Source organism: Schistocerca cancellata, chromosome 2 (genome assembly GCF_023864275.1).
Source record: "Schistocerca cancellata isolate TAMUIC-IGC-003103 chromosome 2, iqSchCanc2.1, whole genome shotgun sequence".
NCBI lineage: Eukaryota > Metazoa > Arthropoda > Insecta > Orthoptera > Acrididae > Schistocerca > Schistocerca cancellata.
In genome coordinates this window covers 740,863,467-740,886,316 of record NC_064627.1, presented here as the reverse complement: position 1 = coordinate 740,886,316, position 22,850 = coordinate 740,863,467, and the positions used below count along the sequence as shown (strand labels likewise).

The window sequence follows — 22,850 nt, the reverse complement described above, 5'->3', positions numbered from 1 at the left end:
AGTGCAGCCTTAATGGTCACAGGTTTGTTCATCCAATGGGAGAATGTCATGAAGATGTTGAAAGATCTGAACTGACAGACATGTGAAGACAGAAGCTAACTATCGGATGAAAATGTGCTTAGAAAGTTTCTAGAACCAAATTTAAACGATCAATTCAGCCCCCTTTGTATTGCTCCCATAGGGATTGCAAAGAGTAAATTACATTAATTACAACACACACAGAGACACTTAAGTGATTATTCCTTCTGTGATCCACATGTGGAAGGGAATGAAGCTGTAATAATTGGCACAGTTGTATGTACTCTCTCCCAGTGTTCTTCACAGTGATTTGCAGTGTATAGATATAATTGCACGTATAGTTGAATTTGTGCTTAGAAAGCAAGTATGATGGTTGTGGAAAACTTGATATGAAAAATGGTTGGTTATTTGTAACTGATATTTTTCTTCTCAGACCTGATCCTGGTCTCCTTGCATAGCCTCCAGTTTTCCTGTACATTTTGTACAGTTCTGGAAATCTTGGAGAGTGTAGTTTCAAAATTTCTGCAACACAACACATGCTGCAACCTTCATACACCAAATCAGTGGCTTTTGCAGCGTCTTCAGTGGTTAACAGAATGTTTACTCCCTGTAGCTGATTATGGGTAATCACAAAGTGATCATATAAACATATGTGACTAAAATAAGTGCTACAAGTGCAGGAGAACATTTTTGTCTCACATCTAGTGATGTGTGTTTCTGGTTGAGTGGGGGGGAGGGGGGGGAGGAAGAAAAAAAAAGATTAAGGCTAGTGCACTAAATAATTACCGCTTCACTATTTTCATACATAATTTATTATGTATTGTGTTTTTCGTGCCATTCAGTGTATGTTACATTTTTTTATCATTATTGGTGACCTGCATATCTAACTCTGTGTATCATTGGCACTTTATTAGCTCCATCCACAGATTACATATAAGTACAAATTCCAAGACAAATGAATCGAGTAAGTTTGTATAAAAAACAATAAAGCTCATTATGAAAGAATTAGCTTCAAATCTTCTATGCACCAGAATGCAGGTGATTTTTCAATGCAAAAAAATACTTTTAACATTTTCTGCAATTTAGTAAAGAAGACTGTTTGAACTTCATGCTCTTTCTAGTAAACAATTTCAAAAGTGCAGCAATCTTCACTTCATCAAAACTAATAGAGCTATCAGTTTTTTCTATTTTATTTTAATCCAGAACATTTGTTAGTAAACATTATGGTGTATAGATATTGTTTCAGTTATTATTGTTATTATTATTATTATTATTATCAGTTGAACGGAATGGACAGTGTCTTGAAAGGAGGGTATAAGATGAACATCAACAAAAGCAAACCAAGGATAATGGAATGTAGTCGAATTAAGTCGGGTGATGCTGAGGGAATTAGACTAGGAAATGAGACACTTAAAGTAGTAAAGGAGTTTTGCTATTTGGGGAGCAAAATAACTGATGATGGTCGAAGTAGAGAGGATATAAAATGTACACTGGCAATGGCAAGGAAAGCGTTTCTGAAGGAGAGAAATTTGTTAACATCAAGTATAGATTTAAGTGTCAGGAAGTTGTTTCCGAAAGTATTTGTATGGAGTGTAGCCATGTATGGAAGTGAAACGTGGACGATAAATAGTTTGGCCAAGAAGAGAATAGAAGCTTTCGAAATGTGGTGCTAGGACATGTTCTGAGGCATCAAGGGATCACAAATTTAGCATTGGATGGCAGCGTGGGGGGTAAAAATCATAGAGTGAGACCAAGAGATGAATACACTGAGCAGATTCAGAAGGATGTAGGTTGCAGTAGGTACTGGGAGATGAAGAAGCTTGCACGGGATAGAGTAGCATGGAGAGCTGCATCAAACCAGTCTCGGAACTGAAGACCACAACAACAACATTGTTGTTGTTATTATTATTATTATTTTCAATTTGATAAAATAAACTAATAGTTTTAACATTTTTGAGTGTGAGAAACTGAAAATTTATCAGGTTATGATCCCAGGTTTGTTTTAAAATAGAATTTGTAATAAAATACCTGGGCACAAGTAGACTCTCACCTAAAAGTTTTTTGAGATGACAGCTGAAGTGGAAAAATATTGTATTTATTTATTTATTCATTCGATGGAACAAATTTCAACTTAGTGATCGCAGCTAATGTAGTAGAGGAAGATAGTATTTGTTTGGCAGCATCAAATAAAGATTACTCAGCAAACAACACAGATGAAAGTGGAATAACCAATTAAACTTAAGGTAGCTAAGTCAGGCATTTTTCTTGAGGCTAAAGTAAAAGGAGAAATTTAAATCACTAGTGTTGTAAAAGGAAAGGAAATCAAATAACTGTTAAAGATGTTTTATCTGCACCTAATCTCAATTATAATTTCCTGTCTGTGAGAAAGTTGGAATTGACTGATTATAGTATCATGTTTGAAAAAGTTCAAGATTTGATTAAAAAAGGAGAAGAAACTATTGCCATTGCAATGGCATGGAACTGGGCATTTCAACAATTCCCGTGGATTGATGCTCAGATTGTGTTGAAGGAAAACAATCACAGCTGCCATATAATCACTCTAGGAAATGTGCCACCAGACATGTTGAGTTGATCCACAGTGACTTGAGTGGGCCAATCTCACCAAAATTGTTCAACCGAAAGAAATATGTCCTCACATTAGTCAGCGACTTTATGTATTTCAAAGTGGTTTACACACTAGAATCGAAGTCGGAGGTAACTCACTACCTGAAGATGTTTCACGCCCTGGCTACAGCTTGTTTCAGTTTGATGACCAGAAGAGTTTGCTGTGAAAGTAGTCATGAATACATGTTGAATGAGTTGAAGCAGTTTTTTGAAGAACAAGAAATATAGTTTGAATTTACAATCAGATATATTCCACAGCAAAATGGTGTCTCGGAGTGAAGGAATGATACTCTTGTTGAGAAAGCTTCCTGTTTGATACTTCATTGTAAATTGAGTAAGACATTCCAGTCAGAAGCTGTTAGTACTGATGTATACCCACTTAACAGAAGTCCTACTGTAGCTTTGGAAGGAAAGATTTCTGCAGCTTTGTGGTACCATGAGAAACATAACTTGAGTAAGCTGAGACTGTTTGGATGTATTGCTTTTCCTCTGGTACCAAAAGAATTGAGAACAGGGAAGTTTGATAGCAAGTCCTTGAAGCGCTACTTTTCTACTACAGTCCTAGTGGCTAGAGATGTTGGTGTCCAGAGAAAGGAAAAATAGTCACAGGAAGGAACATAGTATTCTACAAAGGAAGGTTTGACATTGAAATTGCACTGACTGAAGACTAGATTTCAGAACCTATACGGGAATCATCAGAGAGGGAACACAAAGATGATGATGAAGGAGAATTCACTAAAGAAAATGTTAAATAGTACAATGGGAGTCATAAAAGAATTTCCAACCCAGAACTGCCCAGTGATGAAGAGGAAACTGGAAAGGAAGCTGTTTAATGTCCTACCAGGAAGAGAGGGAAGGATAGTAAGGTAGGGTGGGAGACAGTGAAGTTCTGCTGGCGAGCTCACAAGGATGAGCTGGAGAGACAGTAGAGCAGCTATGTGCAGTCGGGAGGTTAGACGGGGGGCAGTGATTTTTTTTTAAATTTTAAATTTTTTGTTTTATTTTTATTTTTTTTTTTTTTTTTTTGGGGGGGGGGGGGGGGGGGAGGAGGTTGTAGCGGAAAAGGAGAGAAGTAAGTCTGGTTACATTGGTGGAATTAGGGCTGTGTAGTGCTGGAATGGGAACAGGAAAGGGGCTGGAGGGGTGAGAAGAATGACTAATGAAGGTTGAGGCCAGTAGGGTTACGGTAATTAAAAGGATATATTGCAGGGAGAGTGTTCTTTCCACCAACACCAGCTTTTCCAAATTGTGCAGGTGGAAACTCTCCCTGCAGTATGTCCTACGTTCCCGTAACCTTACTGGCCTCAACCATCGTTAGTCATTTTTCTCACCCATCCAGCCCTTTCGCTCTTACCATTCCAGTACTACACAGCCCCCACCTGTGCACCCAGTCTTTTTACTTCTGTTCTTTTTCGCTACCCCCTCCTCCCCTGTCCACCATGTAATCTCCCAACTGCATCTAGCTGCCCTACCCTCTCTCCACCTCATCCTTGCAGGAACCCCAGCATCACTTCACTGTTGTGTGTGTGTGTGTGTGTGTGTGTGTGTGTGTGTGTGTGTGTGCGTGTCGCCCATTTTCGACAAAGACCTTGTTGGCCAAAAGCTTATATTGTGGCAGTCTTTTTGTTGTACCTATCTACGACTCAGCATCTTCGCTACATGATGAGTAGCAACTTTCCTTTTCATAATATTGTTAATTATCTAATTGGTCACATATATCTAATTGGTCATATTACTTTGGCAGGGAGTAGCAATTTATCATTTTCATAATATTGTAGAAATTACAATTTGTATTATTGTTGAGACAGAGAAAACTGACATACTGTCTGGCTCCATATGTTTTATCCTAGTGACAAATCACTTCCCATAACAATCACAGAAGCTCTGATTGTGTCCTGACTATTCATAGCCTGAGGTATATTCAAATGAATTGGTATGCGTGTGATGGCATGCAATCCTAATGTGTTCCAAAATGCTGTGCATAAAAATGGTATTCTTCCAGGGCTCATACCTAAGATTTTGTTGGTGGTAGAATGGTAGGATCAAATGTTTTGGATAGCTCTTGGACTAGGGACCATGTTTGTACCCAGTAGAAGGGTCATCTCATTGTTATTGTCCTACAGTATGGGGTCAAGATATGAATATTGCACAGTTCCTTCTGCTTAGGCAAATGGAGCACATCAGTTGGTGATTTTGCATTTGATGTGGTCTACGGTGAGCTTTAAGTGGCTTATGGAGGGTCATTACTAATGGACAGTTTCTTAGAAAATCCCCCAAAAGCCTTTATTACCATTTTTCATACCAAAACCATGTCATGGATTGAAAGATGGCTATGTGCAGCAGATGGACGAAACTTTGACGATACATTCGTAATATAGCAATCTCATACAATCCCTGAAAATTTTATTGATACCTTTATCCATTTCTGAGATATAGAGGTTCAAAGTTATTAGCTCATGGGAAGTTCCTTCCAGAACTCCAAAAAAAGTTGTTTTTTGACAATTTTTTCAAACTAGAAGCGAGTTGTGAATTCCAAGACAGCTATGCACAACAACTGGCTGAAATTTTGATGATATATTCCTAAGATCCTGATTTCGAACAGCCTTGAAAATTTTCTGGGTATCTTTATTCTTTTCTGAAATACAGAGGTTCAAAGGTATCCTACCTGTACATGTAAAATACTCATGTGAAATCCAGTGTGATGTGAAAATGTGGTTTATAAAGTGACATAGCATGGATAAAAATGCTTTGAAGTGTCTCTGTTATCATCTGAAGGGTTCTTGCAACCCCATGTTGTTGTAATAAACCACCACCAAAATTTTTTTACACATAAAATATAGTCTTGGATGTAAAATTAGTTTTATGTTATTTCAATTTCACATAAGTAAATTATAAGAATTTTACTGACCTAAAGATCTTTTCATATGAGTGACATGCCCTGCTGTGACAAGGCTAAGAAGGGGACGAGTGGAAAAATGCTTCTATTAGAGCACAAAAAAGGTGAATATGTTCCTGTTTAAATGGCTCTGACTGAAAAATGGGGTGCCAGCTGCCTCATTCTACTTTCCTCAGCACCTTTAAAATTTTCCCAAAAATTTTGGCATGTGAAAGTATTCACACTTGTTTATACTGAGAGAGAAGGAGACAGTGGCAGTGGGAAAGAGATGGACAAGTAATATATACTTGAAGAAAGTAGGCATTGGTTGTGGTATAGAAAGAGCAAAGGAGACAGTGGGAGTAGGAGGAAAGAGAGGGACACAGTGGCAGTGGAACATAGTTGCAGTGACAGAACAGTGCAAGGAAAGAGTGAAGGAGACAGTGCCAGTGGGAGAGGAATAAAGAGACGGAGAAAGTGGAAGTGGGTCAGAGCCAGTGATAATGAGTCTGACAGTGACAGTGAGGAAGGGATAGATACTGACTGAGAGAGGGGATAGCAGCAGTGGGAAGGAATGAATGAATTGGCAGTAAGAGAGAGCAAGAGGGAGGCAGTGGTAGTAGATAGCAGTAGTAGGACAGAATGGAGGGGACTATGGCAGTGAGACAGGAGACAGTGACAGAGAGACACAAAGAAATAATGACAATGAGTTGGGCTGAATGAGTGAGTGAGAATGGGCAAGTGGGAGTGGATGGGTATTTAGCAACTTACAGAGATGGACTGGCGGGTAGGAACGAGTTACAGTTAGAGGAGCTTTTGGGAGTGAGAGGAAAGTTGCCTGTAAAAAAGAGTGTGAATATGTTTCGATACCAGAATTTTTGGGAAAATTTTTAAAGGTGCTGAGGGAGATAGAATGAGGTGGCTGGTACTCCACTTTTCAGAGTCTTTTTTAAAAAAGGAGCATATTTGCTTTTTTGTGCTCCAATAAGAGCATTTTTCTGCTGGTGTTACATAGGGAATGAAGTAGTTGAATTCAGCCGATGTAGCAGATGGAATTTTTCAAGATTCCCCTTGAAAAGGATATCAGGTGCCCTGGTCTCTGTCACTAGCAATCTTACTGTTGATATTGAAGCAACATGAGCTGGGACACACACACACACACACACACACACACACACACACACACAAATTTGGAACTGAAAAATGTACCTGGAACTATTATAAGAAAATGATCAGAATGTGAGAATAAACAATTTGTTTGCTTTTGAGCACAGATAAAGTTACCTATGTACTGCTCTGAATATTGTAGAATCTGTGAGGAGATGATAAAATGAAACTGATAAAATGAAACTGTAATTTTACTTTTTTGTTAACGGTTATGAGATTGTCATTATTACATATGCACTTCATTATAGATTTAAAGTGATTTTAATAACATTTATTGCAAGATCTCAGTAAATATTTAGACAAATGTGTGAAGTGACCTTTTCCATTTCAGATACTCATGTGCAGACAGTTGCAGAAGTTTTGGATCTCACACATGATCATACCAGTGCTTTTCGATTACAATTTGATGATCACACTTGGAAGCAATATTTAAATTCTTTGAAACCTCTGGGTTTAGCTATACTCCTGAACACATGCAATATGGAGACTCAGGAGCATTATTCACAATTCTGTGCCCATGTCACATGTGAAGCTCTGCACTCGGAGAACCTTGTGCCAGTAACCAATCGTAGGTATGTACTTGTCATTTTTATACCAGCATTGTATAGGGCTGTTAATTCTGTGAAATTATTTATTTCATTGACTCTCAAAAGGCAAGAAAAAAATGTTGCTTACTGATTTCCTGTCGTGATTACACTAAATATGCTGTGCTAATCTCTGCATGTTTTAATGAGAATGTTGTGAAGAAAATATTATGTCTGTCTTCCCGAAACATCATCAACAGTTACATACGAACAGTGCTACTTTATTAAACGAAACTTTTTCTCATCACACAGTACAGTACTCCCAGAAATTAATTAAATTGGGGGAAATAAAATGTTGTGAGTTCAAAGCCTATAAATAAAACTGTAGTAAAACATATGTGTACTTAAAGCATTTGATTGTGTGGACCATGCAATACTATTGTATAATTCACATTGTAATAGAACAGGTGTAATGATCATTAATTATTCCTTTTGTATCTGTTGGTTAGGAAGCTGAAGGTCGTTCTTCACTGTCAACAAACATGTAACAAATCTGAACGGGATATTGTAAAAGGGTGGATGACTACTGCAGGTTTCTGTTCTAGATCCACAACTTTTCTTGTCATATATTGATGATCACCACTAAAGATGACAGATTCTTTGTAAAACAAAATTGTATTTGTAGATGACACAAGCTGCACTGTGGATTGGAGTGTAAACAATTTCATAAGTAGAACAGTGGATAACACCGGTTATTGGATTATTAAGAAATGGTTGGCAGCTGGCCACAAAAGTTTATAACACACAATGCTTCCATAAAATATCTAAGAGTGTGTGTACAGAGCAATTTGAAGTGGAATAACCACATAAAATTAATTGTGAATAAGGCAGATGCCAGACTGAGAATCATTGAAAGAATCCTCAGAAATGTAGTCCATCAACAAATGAAGTAACTTACAAAACACTAAGTCAACCAATACTCGAATATTACTCTTCAATACGGAATACATACCAGATAGAAGTGATAGAGGAAATAGAGATGATACCAGCGAGAGCAGCATGCTTTGTTTCAGCTTCATTAAATAGTGCGAAGGTGTTGCAGAGATGCTGAGCCTACACCAGTGAAAGACACTGCAGGAGAGGTGTTGTGCATGATGGTATGGTGTACTGTTAAAGTTCCGAGAGCATACGTTCCTAGTAGAGCCAAGCATTACATTGCTTCCTCCTATCTATATCTCGCGAAAAGACTGTCACGATAAAATTAGAGATATTCAAGCCCACTCATAGGCTTACCAGCAATCACTCTTGCCATGAACTGTACACGACTGAAACAGCAAAAAGGGTAAGTACACTGGCACACAAAGTATCCTCTGTCACACTGTAAGGTGGCTTGTGGAGTGTAGAAGTAGATTCTATGGATTTCTTTGTCAGTGTGAATCTGCTGTTTGCACCATGGATTCTCAACTGAGAAACCTAGCACAACTGGCCATGGCATTGGAATGAGCGTGGCTCCACATCCCTGTTGGTACCTTCTACAATCTCATCGACTATCTTCCTGCATGTTTCGAAGCAGTCCACACTGCAAAGTTCGTTTACTCAGTCTTTGGCAGATGGTCACATTAATGTGACTGGAAAGTATATATTAGTGTTATCTTAGTCTTATACAATAGCTGCTGTGGAGTAATAACATTTAAGTCTGTGTCTGCATCTTTTACATCTATACTGCATGTGTCACCTTACTTGTGTGACAGAGGGTGCTGCATGTATCACTGTCACTTCCCTCATTTCATGTTACAAATGTGAATTGTGCAGGGAAGAACAACAGTTGGCAAGCCTCCGTGTGAACTTGACTCTGTCTTGAGATATATGTAGGATAAAGCAATATGTTGGTAACTCTTCTAGGAATTTTTAATGGTAAACCACGTCATGATGCACAAAATTTCTCATGTAGCATCTATCACTGGAGTGAGGTGAAAATCTCTGTAATGCATTCACACTTATGATATGGACACTTGACAAAACACACTGCTTGTCTTTGGATCTTCTCTATTTTCCCTATCAGTTCTACCTGCTAAGGATGTCAGACTAAGGGGTTATTAGGGTCATTGTAAGCTGCCTTCTTTGTAGGTGGTATGCATTTCCTGAGGATTCCACCAATAAATCAGTCTGGCATCTGTTTTTCCTACACTTAGTTTATGTGGTGATTATATTTTAAATAACTCTGTATGCAAACTTCCAGATATTTAGTGGTTGTAGCTGATAGTGGTTGTGGCTAAAGGAATTGATTGTTAGGCAATTGTGTAACCATACAAAAGTGGATCTTTCCATCTATTTATATGCAGTACATAACATTTGTTTATGTTATGGGACCAATACCTGCATCAGATGTTGAATGTTTGCTCATCTCTTGCATTCATTACAATTTTGCAGCTTTTCTGTATATAACAACATCATAGAGAAAAGGGATCGTAGTTTTATCAACATTATCCACTAAGTCTTTTATATAAATTGTAAACATTAATGATCCTATATAGAAATGGGAAATGTTTTATTAACTATTAAAATAATACTTCGTGAGTCATACCTATTAAGCAAGTACTACATTCCGTGCTGGTCTTATCAAATTTTTAATGGAGTAGGATTCACCAGCTGAAAAGCCTATTTTCACCATTGCCTCATTTTTTCCATTCACGTGGAATATTTCACTATCCAATGACATTCAAAATACTTCTCCTTTATGAATAGATACAAGCTTAAAAATTGCCAGCAGAGGAAACTTGGTATGACAGAAGTTCTATGTGAGTTATGGGAATGGGATGTTGTAGTACAATCAGCTCAATGAAGTGATTAGCTTTATTATATGAAAATAATACTATAACATTTTTTACTGAATTGATGACTGAGCAGACCGCAGCCAACTATTGTAACGTTGTATAACTAGATACTTTGTAACAGCAATTAATGAATTTTGTAAAAATGTTCTTGTGTCTGGTAAAGTAATATGCCACACAAATTAATGTAACAACAGTCTTGTGTAGTCAATTTTATGCATGATAAATTACTAATGTGAACCTGTGTAAGCCTACAGTGTCATCCACTATCTTGGTGTCCGGTTACATAATTGTTGTGCTGTTTTATAGGATGTACAGGATGTTCAAGAAATTGATGTGCAGCTACAACATATGCTGGAAATGAATTCCACGAGTGACTATACAAATCTCAACCTGTGTAATTTTATTGGAAAACACTTTCTGCAGTTTTTATAATGATATAGTTCTCACATAAGCAGTTACTCCAGTTTTTAAGTCATGAAGCGTGTATGGGTAATTGCGACACACTGCAGATTGTGCTGCACTCCAAAGAAAAAAGTCTGATGGGGTAAGGTCTGGAGAGCGAGGGGGCCATATGTATTTTTAGATAACACATTCCCAAAAATAGGCATATTGTTGTTTGTTAGCTTTGTGCACAGTAGCATCATTTTGTAAGACCATGAATAGTTGATTTAATTATACTTTAGCCCAGGCTTGCTCAGTCAGCACTCCATGAGTTCAAGTGCTCCTGCTTAACGCGCTCAGTGCAGTGGTGAGTGGGGCTGAGGGCCAAGGAGGACAAGCAATGAAGGCTGCAGGTAGACGCTGCTAGAGCTGGGCAGTTGCCGTGTCAGACACCAAGCAGTTTGATGACTAACTTGTGTTAAATTAGATTTATGTTCTGCGTATGTGCCCTTGTCCAAAATATAAAAAGTGGAGAAGCCACTCGTTCAATGCCGAATAGGAATTGCCCTATTTTTTTGTGTCATTTAAAGGCCAAGCAAATGGCTTAATATGCCATCACACTGTTAGGAGGTGGAAAAACATACAAATGTCATTACAAAACCAGCCACAAAGATGATACAATGCACTTGTTTCCTGACAAACAATGGTAAATTCTGGCTGAACTGATGGCAGCTATTAGAGAATAAAACTGAACCCTATGTAGGTAGAATGGTGACAAAATCTTTGTTGTAGACATCACAGATTATTTGAATTCATTAAGTATCTTAATGCAAGACTGAGAATCATTTGGCAACATATGGGGTGGACAATATTGATGCTATCAAACAAAAATTAATCCTGTGGAAAAATCCGTTTCAAGTTTGACATGAAACATTTCCCATAATTCAAAGCAGTCATTTGTGGATTAGACATGGTTGAATATTGCTCAGTAATTGAAATATTTTGTCACGAGTGCTCAAAGAGATTCCAAGACATTGCGCAACTGAAGGCAGATTTTGATATATTTATAAGAACACTTTTGATTCTTACTGCTAATGTTCCCCTTACTTCTGACTTGATGTGATTTGTGTACAATGGAGTGCCCAACTCAATGATTTGTTTGTCCAGTTCATAAGTTTACAAGACCTTTATAACATGTTACCTCGTTAGCAATATCCTCGACTGCACAGACAAACCGCTAAAGTTATTTCAGTGTTTAGTTCAACAATTTATGCCATTGAAACTTCCTGGCAGATTAAAACTGTGTGCCCGACTGAGACTCGAACTCGGGACCTTTGCCTTTTGCGGGCAAGTGCTCTACCAACTGAGCTACTGAAGTATGACTCACGCCCGGTACTCACAGCTTTACTTCTGCCAGTATCTCGTCTCCTACCTTCCAAACTTTACAGAAGCTCTCCTGCGAACCTTGCAGAACTAGCACTCCTGAAAGAAAGAATATAGTGGAGACATGGCTTAGCCACAGCCTGGGGGACGTTTCCAGAATGAGATTTTCACTCTGCAGCGGAGTGTGCGCTGATATGAAACTTCCTGGCAGATTAAAACTGTGTGCCCGACCGAGACTCGAACTCGGGACCTTTGCCTTTCGCGGGCAAGTGCTCTACCAACTGAGCTACCGAAGCACCCAGGCTGTGGCTAAGCCATGTCTCCACTATATCCTTTCTTTCAGGAGTGCTAGTTCTGCAAGGTTCGCAGGAGAGTTTCTGTAAAGTTTGGAAGGTAGGAGACGAGATACTGGCAGAAGTAAAGCTGTGAGTACCGGGCGTGAGTCGTGCTTCGGTAGCTCAGTTGGTAGAGCACTTGCCCGCGAAAGGCAAAGGTCCCGAGTTCGAGTCTTGGTCGGGCACACAGTTTTAATCTGCCAGGAAGTTTCATATCAGCGCACACTCCGCTGCAGAGTGAAAATCTCATTCTGGAAACGTCCCCCAGGCTGTGGCTAAGCCATGTCTCCACTATATCCTTTCTTTCAGGAGTGCTAGTTCTGCAAGGTTCGCAGGAGAGCTTCTGTAAAGTTTGGAAGGTAGGAGACGAGATAATGGCAGAAGTAAAGCTGTGAGTACCGGGCGTGAGTCGTGCTTCGGTAGCTCAGTTGGTAGAGCACTTGCCCGCGAAAGGCAAAGGTCCCGAGTTCGAGTCTTGGTCGGGCACACAGTTTTAATCTGCCAGGAAGTTTCATATCAGCGCACACTCCGCTGCAGAGTGAAAATCTCATTCTGGAAACGTCCCCCAGGCTGTGGCTAAGCCATGTCTCCACTATATCCTTTCTTTCAGGAGTGCTAGTTCTGCAAGGTTCGCAGGAGAGCTTCTGTAAAGTTTGGAAGGTAGGAGACGAGATACTGGCAGAAGTAAAGCTGTGAGTACCGGGCGTGAGTCGTGCTTCGGTAGCTCAGTTGGCAGAGCACTTGCCCGCGAAAGGCAAAGGTCCTGAGTTCGAGTCTCGGTCGGGCACACAGTTTTAATCTGCCAGGAAGTTTCATATCAGCGCACACTCCGCTGCAGAGTGAAAATCTCATTCTGGAATTTATGCCATTATTTTTTCTCCTCTTGTGAAATTAATGAAGTCCTGCTGACATTCCGGTTTAACAGAATTTAATCTGCATAACTGCATATATTTGACTGTAACACAAACTATAGTTCCAGAAATATTACATATTCTAAATCTGTATACTTCACAATATAATGTTAAATGCCTGTGTGTAATGCTTTTTGTAGTTCTTCTTACATGTTAGCACTATATAATGTGTTAATTTAATCAAGTAATAAAAGTTACTGCTTTGACAGAAAAATAAAAAAGTTGAAAACAGACACACATGATAAACTCCTGCTTATAAAAGTAGCTGCTGTATTTACCTCTTAGAAGTAGCTGCACTGTGTTGCAAACATGTTTGCCTAAGTTTCCTGTGCCTGTAGCCTTCAGCATATAGCTATGTCACTTGCAGCTGCTCAGAATAGTGCAGTGCTGGGGGAAGCCAGAGTGCTCAGCAGACTTGACTGCATTCACAGAGTGTGAGTGCATTCCGGGAGCACAAATGTTGGCCAGGCTTGCTTTAGCTGGTTGATGAAATTATGAATCATTGAATATTAATGTTCACTGCGTATGGTTTCTTCAAAACACTCCCAATTTTATGGTCATGCAGTGGCACTCCAAGTACAGAACAAGAATTCTGCATTGCCCCTAATTGTGTGTTTTATGTGTTAACATGACCAGATAGATGAAACCAGGCCTTGTCTGCATGCGAGATGACATCAAAACTATCAGTGGTACTCCTCTCAGTAAAAGATGTAAACCATTTACAATAACAGATTTGCTTTTCATGACCACATCTTTCAGTTCTTGCACTGCCGTCACTTTATACATAAAGAATTTCAGGGTTTGTCTAACTACTTTATGTGTGGTTACAAATGTGGTATCTTTTTCTTGTGCAATGATTTTCCTTGGCACTGCAACATAGAATCAGAAATATCTAGCAACTTCTCTTCCTTTTGTTTAGGTGGTCTTCCAGTTTGTTTGGCATCTAACACTGAACATTTCTCTCAAAATTTCAGAATAAGTTGATGAACTGCATTACAATGAGGTACAGCTTTTTCTGGGAATTCTTCAGAAAACACCTCCTGCACTAAGTCCATGTATCTCCTTGTTAAACAAATGTTCAGCAAGTAAAATAGATTCCGTAGTTGAAATCCCAATAATTTACAATAATTGAATGTATAAATGCTACATATCACATTCAGTAACTTTTCTCAACTGAACCAAGCCATTAAATGCTAGACAACAATAGAATAGATTAAAAATAACAGTTGAATTTTTTAAAAACAGTTCTGCCAACTTGTATTCTGCCACCTTTGTTTTGAACGTCCAATGTAATCTACATCTGTAGACCATAGTCTAGTGCACATCAACTTTCCAAACCACTGTATATCTGTATTTGTTTCAATACCGTGTTTTCTTCAAAATTGGAAAGCTCATTTAATATGTGAAAATAACTTTTTCTGCCACACAGAGATAAGTCAGTTATCCCATACTGACCATAAAATATTTTGTAGTCCACAGCTGATTTGGTAATCTTTCTGTTTCCTTCAGTCCATGAACAGCAGGATAGAACTTTGTAATAAATTGGATATAAATAAAGGTGCAAATTTAAACAAAAGAAAAGTGAATTTAAAAAAATATGGTTGAAGAAGGGTCATACAGGAGGAAAAAATTAGAAGTGGGAAGAGGAGGAAAAAGTAGAATAATGAAAATAGTTCAATATACAAAGACAAACTGGAATGAAGTAATGAGAGAGACGTAGGTATTGTGGAAGAGAAATAATGACATTGCAAATTATAAATGGTGAACAGGAGGGAGGACAAATACTGTGGAGACCAGCATACTTGAAGTCCAGGTGGAAGGTAATAGTTCAGTTTGTATCGGAGAGCAAGTGCCCATCTCTGGAATGCAGATGTTTTGTTTCCGGGGTGGAAGATCTGGATGTCCAGCATGGATAAATTGGTGGCATAGTTTGTGCTGTTAAGTTTCACAGCATACTTGACACTATGATATTGGATGTTGCTGTTGAAAACAGTTTGTCTACAGCTATGCATTCTGAATGACAGCTTGCTGGTGATCACACAGATAACAAATGCAAGATTTAACATTTTTGATAGAAATGGGACTAGATCACGTGGAACAGGCAGGATTTCTGTAACTGTGAAATACCTTTGCATTGACATTGTATTAAATTGTTCACTGTTTCATTGCATTAATACATGACATTTTAAACTTATTTTAGTTACTGGCTTTTTTCAATATATAAAATCATTGTGTTTTACTTACAGATGTCTGTGTGAACTAGCCAAACAAATAGGATTTGTTGACCAAGCTCAGGACATATTCAAACTAGAGGAGCAATTATCAACTTTCAGGCATGTTGTAAGTAATTTTTGTAAATTGTACATTAATTCTGTTATCAGTTTTTTTATATTTTTTAATAGTTTGAATATTAGGACAAACATATAGAAGGAATTGGGTGACATTGTGATGAAACCATAACGATTTTCTACTGTTTTTCTAAACAGCTGTGTAAATTGTTATTCTTTTCCTTTGGGAGGGAAACATACAATTTCCTTCCACATATCTGTTCAGCTAAGACAGTGTTTCAGCACTAATGAATCTTGTTGACTGCATTGTAGAAGTCGTTACCAATTTTTAAGAATAGAATATATGAAGAAAGATATACAGTCCATCTGCCTAAGCATTGCTACTCTGCAATTCAGAGTTAAGTGCCGGGCACTTTCACACTATTTCTTCACCATTCCACTCTTGAACATGGTGCGGAAAATTAACACTTAGATCTCTCTGTGCATGCTCTGATTTTTCTTATTTTATTATCATTATTAGTTCCCCTTTGTAGGTGTGTGTTAACAAAATATTTTCACATTTAGAGGAGAAAGTTGGAGATTGAAAATTTGTGAATAGATCTCACTGCATCGAAAAATGCCTTTCTTTTAATGATTGTCACAGTAACTTGCATATCATATCTGTGACTCTCCCTCCCCTTGACAGTACAAAATGAGCTGCCCCCTTTAACTTTCTAGACATCCTCTGCCAACCCTATCTGGTAAGGGTCACATACTGAACTGTAGCAGAGGATGAACAAGTGTTGTGTAGGCAGTCTCTTTTGTGGATTTGTTGTACAGAACACAGTCTTTGATTTGCCTTCCCCACACTGTTATTTATGTGAATTTTTCCATTTAAGTTGTTCACAATTGTTATCTTGAGGTATTTAGTTGAATTAACAGCCTTTAGATTTTTATGATTTATCATGTAACTGAAATTTAATGAATTCTTCTTAGAACTTGTATGGATAGCCTCACACATTTCATTACTTAGTGTCAGTTGCTAGTTTTTGCAATCTTAGATATCGTGTCTAAATCATTTTGCAATTGGTTTTGCTTTTTTGATGACTTAACTAGATTGTAAATGACTGATCATCTGCAAACATCCTGAATCATTTATATAGATTAGGGACAGCAGAGGGCTGCCAGATTCCTTGGGGAGCCCCAGATTGCTTTTCTGCTTTTCTCCATGACTTTCCGTCAGTTACGACAAACTGTGACCTTTCTGACAGGAAACCAGGAATCCAGTCGCAGAGCTAAGATGATGCTCCATAATGGTATGATTTTATTAGAAGCCATTGTTTGAACGGTATTTTTAGAATCTGTGCTGACTGTGTGTTAATAGGTCATTTTCTTTGAGGTAATTCTTCCTGTCTTGAGTATTGATGTGACCTATGCAACATACCAGTCATGGATCTTTCGATGAGTAAATGGTCTGAAAGGAATGTAATTGGTGCACAGTCTGCACCAGAAAACTTGCTGTTATTAAGTGATGTGAGTTGCTTCACTACATTGAGGATATCTGCTTCTAAGTTGGCAGCAGTTCTTGATTTATATTCTGGAATATTTACTTTGTCTTCCTCGGTGGAGAAACTTCAAAAAGATTATTTACTAACTCCCCCCCTGGCACTTTCATCAGTGACATTACCATTACTGTCACACAGTGGAGGTACTAATTGTGTCTTGCTGCTGGTATACTTTACATATGGCTAAAATCTCTTTGAATTTTGTGCCAGATTTGGAGACAGAATTTCATTGTGGAAACTGTTAAAAGCATCTCGTATTTAAATCTACACTAAATTTTGAGCTTCTTTAATACTTTGCCAATCTTGAGAATTTTGCATTTCCTTTGTTGCTTCTGAACAGTGTTGTGACCTGCATGTACCATGTGGGATCAGTTCTATCTCTTATTAATTTATTTGGTATAAATCTCTCAGTTGCTGTCAATACTGTTTCTTTAAATTTAAGCCACCTCAGGTCTGTGCTTACATGATTGGTTTGGAAGGAATGAAGATTTTTTTTTAGGAAGGCATCAAGCTGATTTTTTTCTTATTTTTTTAAGTAGATACATTTTGAACTTATTTGTGGTAGATTTGGATGCACAGGTTCAGTTTCACTAAGGTATCAGATAGATTATATAATGGTGAGACAGATTTAGGAACTAAGTTTTAAATTGTAAGACATTTCCAGGGGCAGATGTGGACTCTGACCACAATCAATTGGTTATGAACTGTAGATTAAAACTGAAGAAACTGCAAAAAGGTGGGAATTTAATGAGATGGGGCCTGGATAAACTGACCAAACCAGAGGTTGTACAGAGTTTCAGGGAGAGCATAAGGGGACAATTGACAGGAATGGGCGAAAGAAATACAGTAGAAGAAGAATGGGTAGCTCTGAGGGATGAAGTAGTGAAGGCAGCAGAGGATCAAGTAGGTAAAAAGATGAGGGCTAGTAGAAATCCTTGGGTAACAGAAGAAATATTGAATTTAATTGATGAAAGGAGAAAATATAAAAATGCAGTAAATGACGCAGACAAAAAGGAATACAAACGTCTCAAAAATGAGATTGACAGGAAATGCAATATGGCTAAGCAGGGATGGCTAGAGGACAAATGTAAGGATGTAGAGGCTTATCTCACTAGGGGTAAGATGGATACTGCCTACAGGAAAATTAAAGAGACCTTTGGAGAAAAGAGAGCCACTTGTATGAATATTAAGAGCTCAGATGGAAACCCAGTTCTAAGCAAAGAAAGGAAAGCAGAAAGGTGGAAGGAGTATATAGAGGGTCTATACAAGGGCGATGTACTACAGGACAATATTATGGAAATGGAAGAGGATGTAGATGAAGATGAAATGGGAGATATGATACTGCATGAAGACTTTGACAGAGCACTGAAAGACTTGAGTTGAAACAAGGCCCCTGGAGTAGACAACATTGCATTGGAACTACTGACGGCCTTGGGAGAGCCAGTCCTGACAAAACTCTACCATCTGGTGAGCAAGATGTATGAGACAGGTGAAATACCCTCAGACTTCAAGAAGAATATAATAATTCCAATCCCAAAGAAAGCAGGTATTGACAGATGTAAAATTACCGAACTATCAGTTTAATAAGTCACAGCTGCAAAATACTAACGCGAATTCTTTACAGACGAATGGAAAAACTGGTAGAAGCCGACCTTGGCGAAGATCAGTTTGGATTCCGCAGAAATGTTGGAACATGTGAGGCAATACTGACCCTATGACTTATCTTAGAAAATAGATTAAGGAAAGGCAAACCTACATTTCTAGCATTTGTAGACTTAGAGAAAGCTATTGACAATGTTGACTGGAATACTCTCTTTCAAATTCTCAAGGTGGCGGGGATAAAACATAGGGAGCGAAAGGCTATTTTCAATTTGTAAAGAAACCAGATGGCAGTTATAAGAGTCGAGGGGCATGAAAGGGAAGCAGCGGTTGGGAAGGGAGTGAGACAGGGTTGTAGCCTGTCCCCGATGTTATTCAATCTGTATATTGAGCAAGCAGTAAAGGAAACAAAAGAAAAATACAGAGTAGGTATTAATGTCAATGGAGAAGAAATAAAAACGTTGAGGTTCACCGATGACGTAATTCTGTCAGAGACAGCAAAGGACTTGGAAGAGCAGTTGAACGGAATGGACAGTGTCTTGAAAGGAGGATATAAGATGATCATCAACAAAAGCAAAATGAGGATAATGGAATGTAGTTGAATTAAGTCGGGTGATGCTGAGGGAATTAGATTAGGAAATGAGACACTTAAAGTAGTAAAGGAGTTTTTCTATTTGGGGAGCAAAATAACTGATGATGGTCGAAGTAGAGAGGATATAAAATGTAGACTGGCAATGGCAAGGAAAGCATTTCTGAAGAAGAGAAATTTGTTAACATTGAGTATAGATTTAAATGTCAGGAAGTTGTTTCTGAAAGTATTTGTAAGGAGTGTATGGAAGTGAAACATGGACGATAAATAGTTTGGCCAGGAAGGGAATAGAAGCTTTCGAAATGTGGTGCTACAGAAGAATGCTGATGATTCGATGGGTAGATCACATAACTAATGAGGAGGTATTGAATAGAATTGGGGAGAAGAGGAGTTTGTGGCACAACTTGACAAGAAGAAGGGACCGGTTGGTAGGACATATTCTGAGGCATCAAGGGATCACAAATTTAGCATTGGAGGACAGGGGGAGTGGGGGGTAAAAATCGTAGAAGGAGACCAAGAGATGAATACACTAAACAGATTCAGAAGGATGTAGGTTGCAGTAAGTACTGGGAGATGAAGAAGCTAACACAGGATAGAGTAGCTGCATCAAACCAGTCTCAGGACTGAAGACCACAACAACAACAACAACAACAAGATGAGCTTGTAGTCACTAATCCGAATATCCATCTTGATGCCTGGGTTCTTTGTTGCTAAGAAATCAAGTATGTTTTCATGGCCATATACACTTTTATTGGACTCATGAACTAACTGCTCAAAATAAATTTTGGAGGAAGCACTTACTACAATTTTGGTCAATGTTTTATACCTGCTGCCGGGTTGGAACATGTATTTTCATCAACATATTGAGGATAAATTGAAGTCGTTACCAATAATAAGTGTGTGAGTGGGGTACCTATTTGAGACAATACTTAAATTTTCTTTGAACCTTTCAGCAACTGTTTTGTTTGAGTTGGGGGGTTGGTGAAAGGAACCAATTATGAAACAACGGAACATCCAGGATGGAATAGCAGATAGTCAGAACAAAAAGACTGCTACACAATAGAGCTTTTGGTCAAAAGGTCTTCTTCTAACACACACACACACACACACACACACACACACACACACACACACACACACACATGCACGCACGCACGCGCGCGCGCATTACCACTGTGTCTGGCCACTGATGCCCGACTGTATACACCAACAGTGCTTGATGGGAAAAGCAACCTGTGGGTGTTGGGGATAAGGAACCTGATACCCCACCATTCTATGGTGCAAGTCAGGGAATTTGCAGCCTATACAATTGCAGAACCATCTGAGCCTCTGACCCAGACTCTCCTCTTGGTTCATTTTCTGCTGTCATTAGACAGTAAAACTTGCCCTTGCCTGTGATTTGGAGATGACCATTGAAATCACTGGACAGATGTGTAGCAGTTGTGACCATATAGAAAGCCATGTGGTGCTTGCTGTGAAGACTGTATAGGAGATAAATTCTTTTTTCATATGGACCTGCCTCTGATGTGATATGACATAGCAGTTACAGGACTGGTAAGGAAAGAGCTGAATGAATCACAGGGTCATATGTCAAATTTGCTGATGGAAATAAAAGCTCTAGATATCATTCTCAAGTCTCTATCTTGAAGATTCATCAATTCCTATTTCCACTTCATTTCCTGCTCTATCTTTCTCCTCTACTTCATTTAGATATTTGCAGAGATGTATCTGCAATCACACTGTTTAATCAGAACTTTCCCCCTGTACTCCATTCACCTCCACTTGTCTGTGCACCTATTTGTAATGTAAGCTATCTCTCCCTGTTCCTGGGCAAAGATTGTCTGCCACATATCCCTATTCTCCTTCTATCCCTCCCTCATCCAAGCCTCCACTCCTTCATTACCATTGTCTCCATGTTCCATCCTTTCATTTCATTGAAGACAACCACTCACCCAAGTCAATCATAGTGCCACAAGACCCTTTGTTCAACACTTCCTTCAAATCAGAGCTTCTCACAGCACAAGCTTTCATTAACATATCATGTTTACAAATATCTTCGTACTTCAACACTTATAATGAATCTTACTATATCGCCACGTAGAAGAAGGTGTAATTAGATGAATGACAAACACTAACTTCACTTAACGAAGGTTTATTCAGCACTTGCACATACAAGAGCGCGGAGCGAACTGCCTCCGGCCATAACACATACGGTATATATACAGTTACAGAACATTCCAGTTCAATGATTCTTGACATTTGTGGATACTTGTGGGGCGTACTCGAACCGAATATAGAAATTAAAATTTTACAATTCAGGTGAGTTTTGAACTCACGACCCTCCATGCAACAGTCTAGTATCATAACTGCTATACCACACTGACGGTGCTACTCAGTTTCTTCTGTGATATAGCTCCCTCCTTAACAGAACAGCGTCTTGGTGTTACGGCATCCTAGTCCAGGAACGAGTCATTGGTCCTGCATACTTCGGCTCCTGATGACTGATGTTCACCCTGGCAGTGATCTTCTTAGAACCTCCTTTGCCGCTATGCTTTTCGTCACCTTTCCGATTGTTGCCTGTTGCTGGAACTTCGAATTTACCCTGGGTTGCAGGATACTTATAGGGCTTCATTCGAAGGATGTGGACTGTATCTCTGATCTTTCGTTGTCTTGTGTCGGGGTCAAAATCTTCAACTTCATAAGTAACATCAGACAACTGTCTTACAACCTTACAAGGTCCAAAGTAGCGCCTGAGGAGCTTCTCAGAGAGACCAACCTTCCGGACAGCAGTGAAGATCCAGACGAGATCACCAGGCTGGCAGACAACAGGGTGGTGGCTCACGTCATACCTTTGGTGATCGTTTTCTGGAGCCTGCAGCGTGCGGAGTTGAGCTAACTGCCGAGCTTCCTCAGCTCTGGTTAACACCTGGCCAATGTAGTCATTGTCCACATTATCAGGATATAATGGAAACACAGTGTCCGTTGTCGTAGTTGCCTCACGCTCATACACCAGGAAAAATGGCATAAATCCTGTGGTGTCTTGTTTGGCGGTGTTGTAGGCAAACATCACAAAAGGTAGCACCTCATCCCAGTTGCTCTGCTCAACATTGACGAACATTGATAGCATGTCAGCCAAGGTCTTATTTAGGTGTTCAGTAAGCCCGTTAGTGTGTGGATGGTAGGCAGTCGTCATGTGATGAGTAATGTTGCACCGACAGTTTATCGGTGTCACAAGAGTCAATTGAAAAACTTTCCTGCGATCTGTAATTAACGACCTTGGGGCACCGTGTTTTAATACAATGTCTTCCACGATGAATTTGGCTACCTTGAATGCTTTGGCTGTTTTCATGGCTTTTGTAATGGCATAGCATGTCAGATAATCAGTGCAAACAATAATCTATCTATTGCCACTAGCAGATGCTGGAAATCATCTGAACATGCTGGAAAGGTATCTCGGCTGGTGAAATGGGTATGAGTCAGCCAGGTGGTTTCTGAGGAACTGCCTTTCTCGTCTGGCACTCTCGGCAGTGTGACACATAGTGACAGACACTCCTAAATAAACCTGTCCAGAGAAATCTCTTGTGGATCCTATCGTATGGCTTCAGGTATGTCATGGAATTTCTGTTGAACATGTAAGCGCATGTGTTACGGAATGACTGGTAGCCACGTCTTTCCAAATGAATCAAAGTTTTACATGGAAAATAATCCATTAATTACCTTAAATTGTCCTTTCACATCCTCTGCCCGATTTAAGGCAAGCATAATTTGAGACATCTT

The 22,850-nt window shown here is 39.0% G+C and overlaps 1 protein-coding gene across 4 annotated transcripts in view; it reads left to right on the top strand.

Annotated features, from left to right (window-relative positions):
- Nucleotides 1-22,850, top strand: part of LOC126162537 (transmembrane protein 94) — a 501,552-nt gene that overhangs the window by 147,740 nt on the left and 330,962 nt on the right. For all 4 annotated transcript variants that reach the window (XM_049919114.1, XM_049919113.1, XM_049919112.1 and 1 more), the window contains 2 exons: nt 7,017-7,257; nt 15,300-15,393. In XM_049919114.1, the coding sequence (XP_049775071.1) occupies nt 7,017-7,257; nt 15,300-15,393 (335 nt within the window). The remainder of the gene's footprint in view (nt 1-7,016; nt 7,258-15,299; nt 15,394-22,850) is intronic.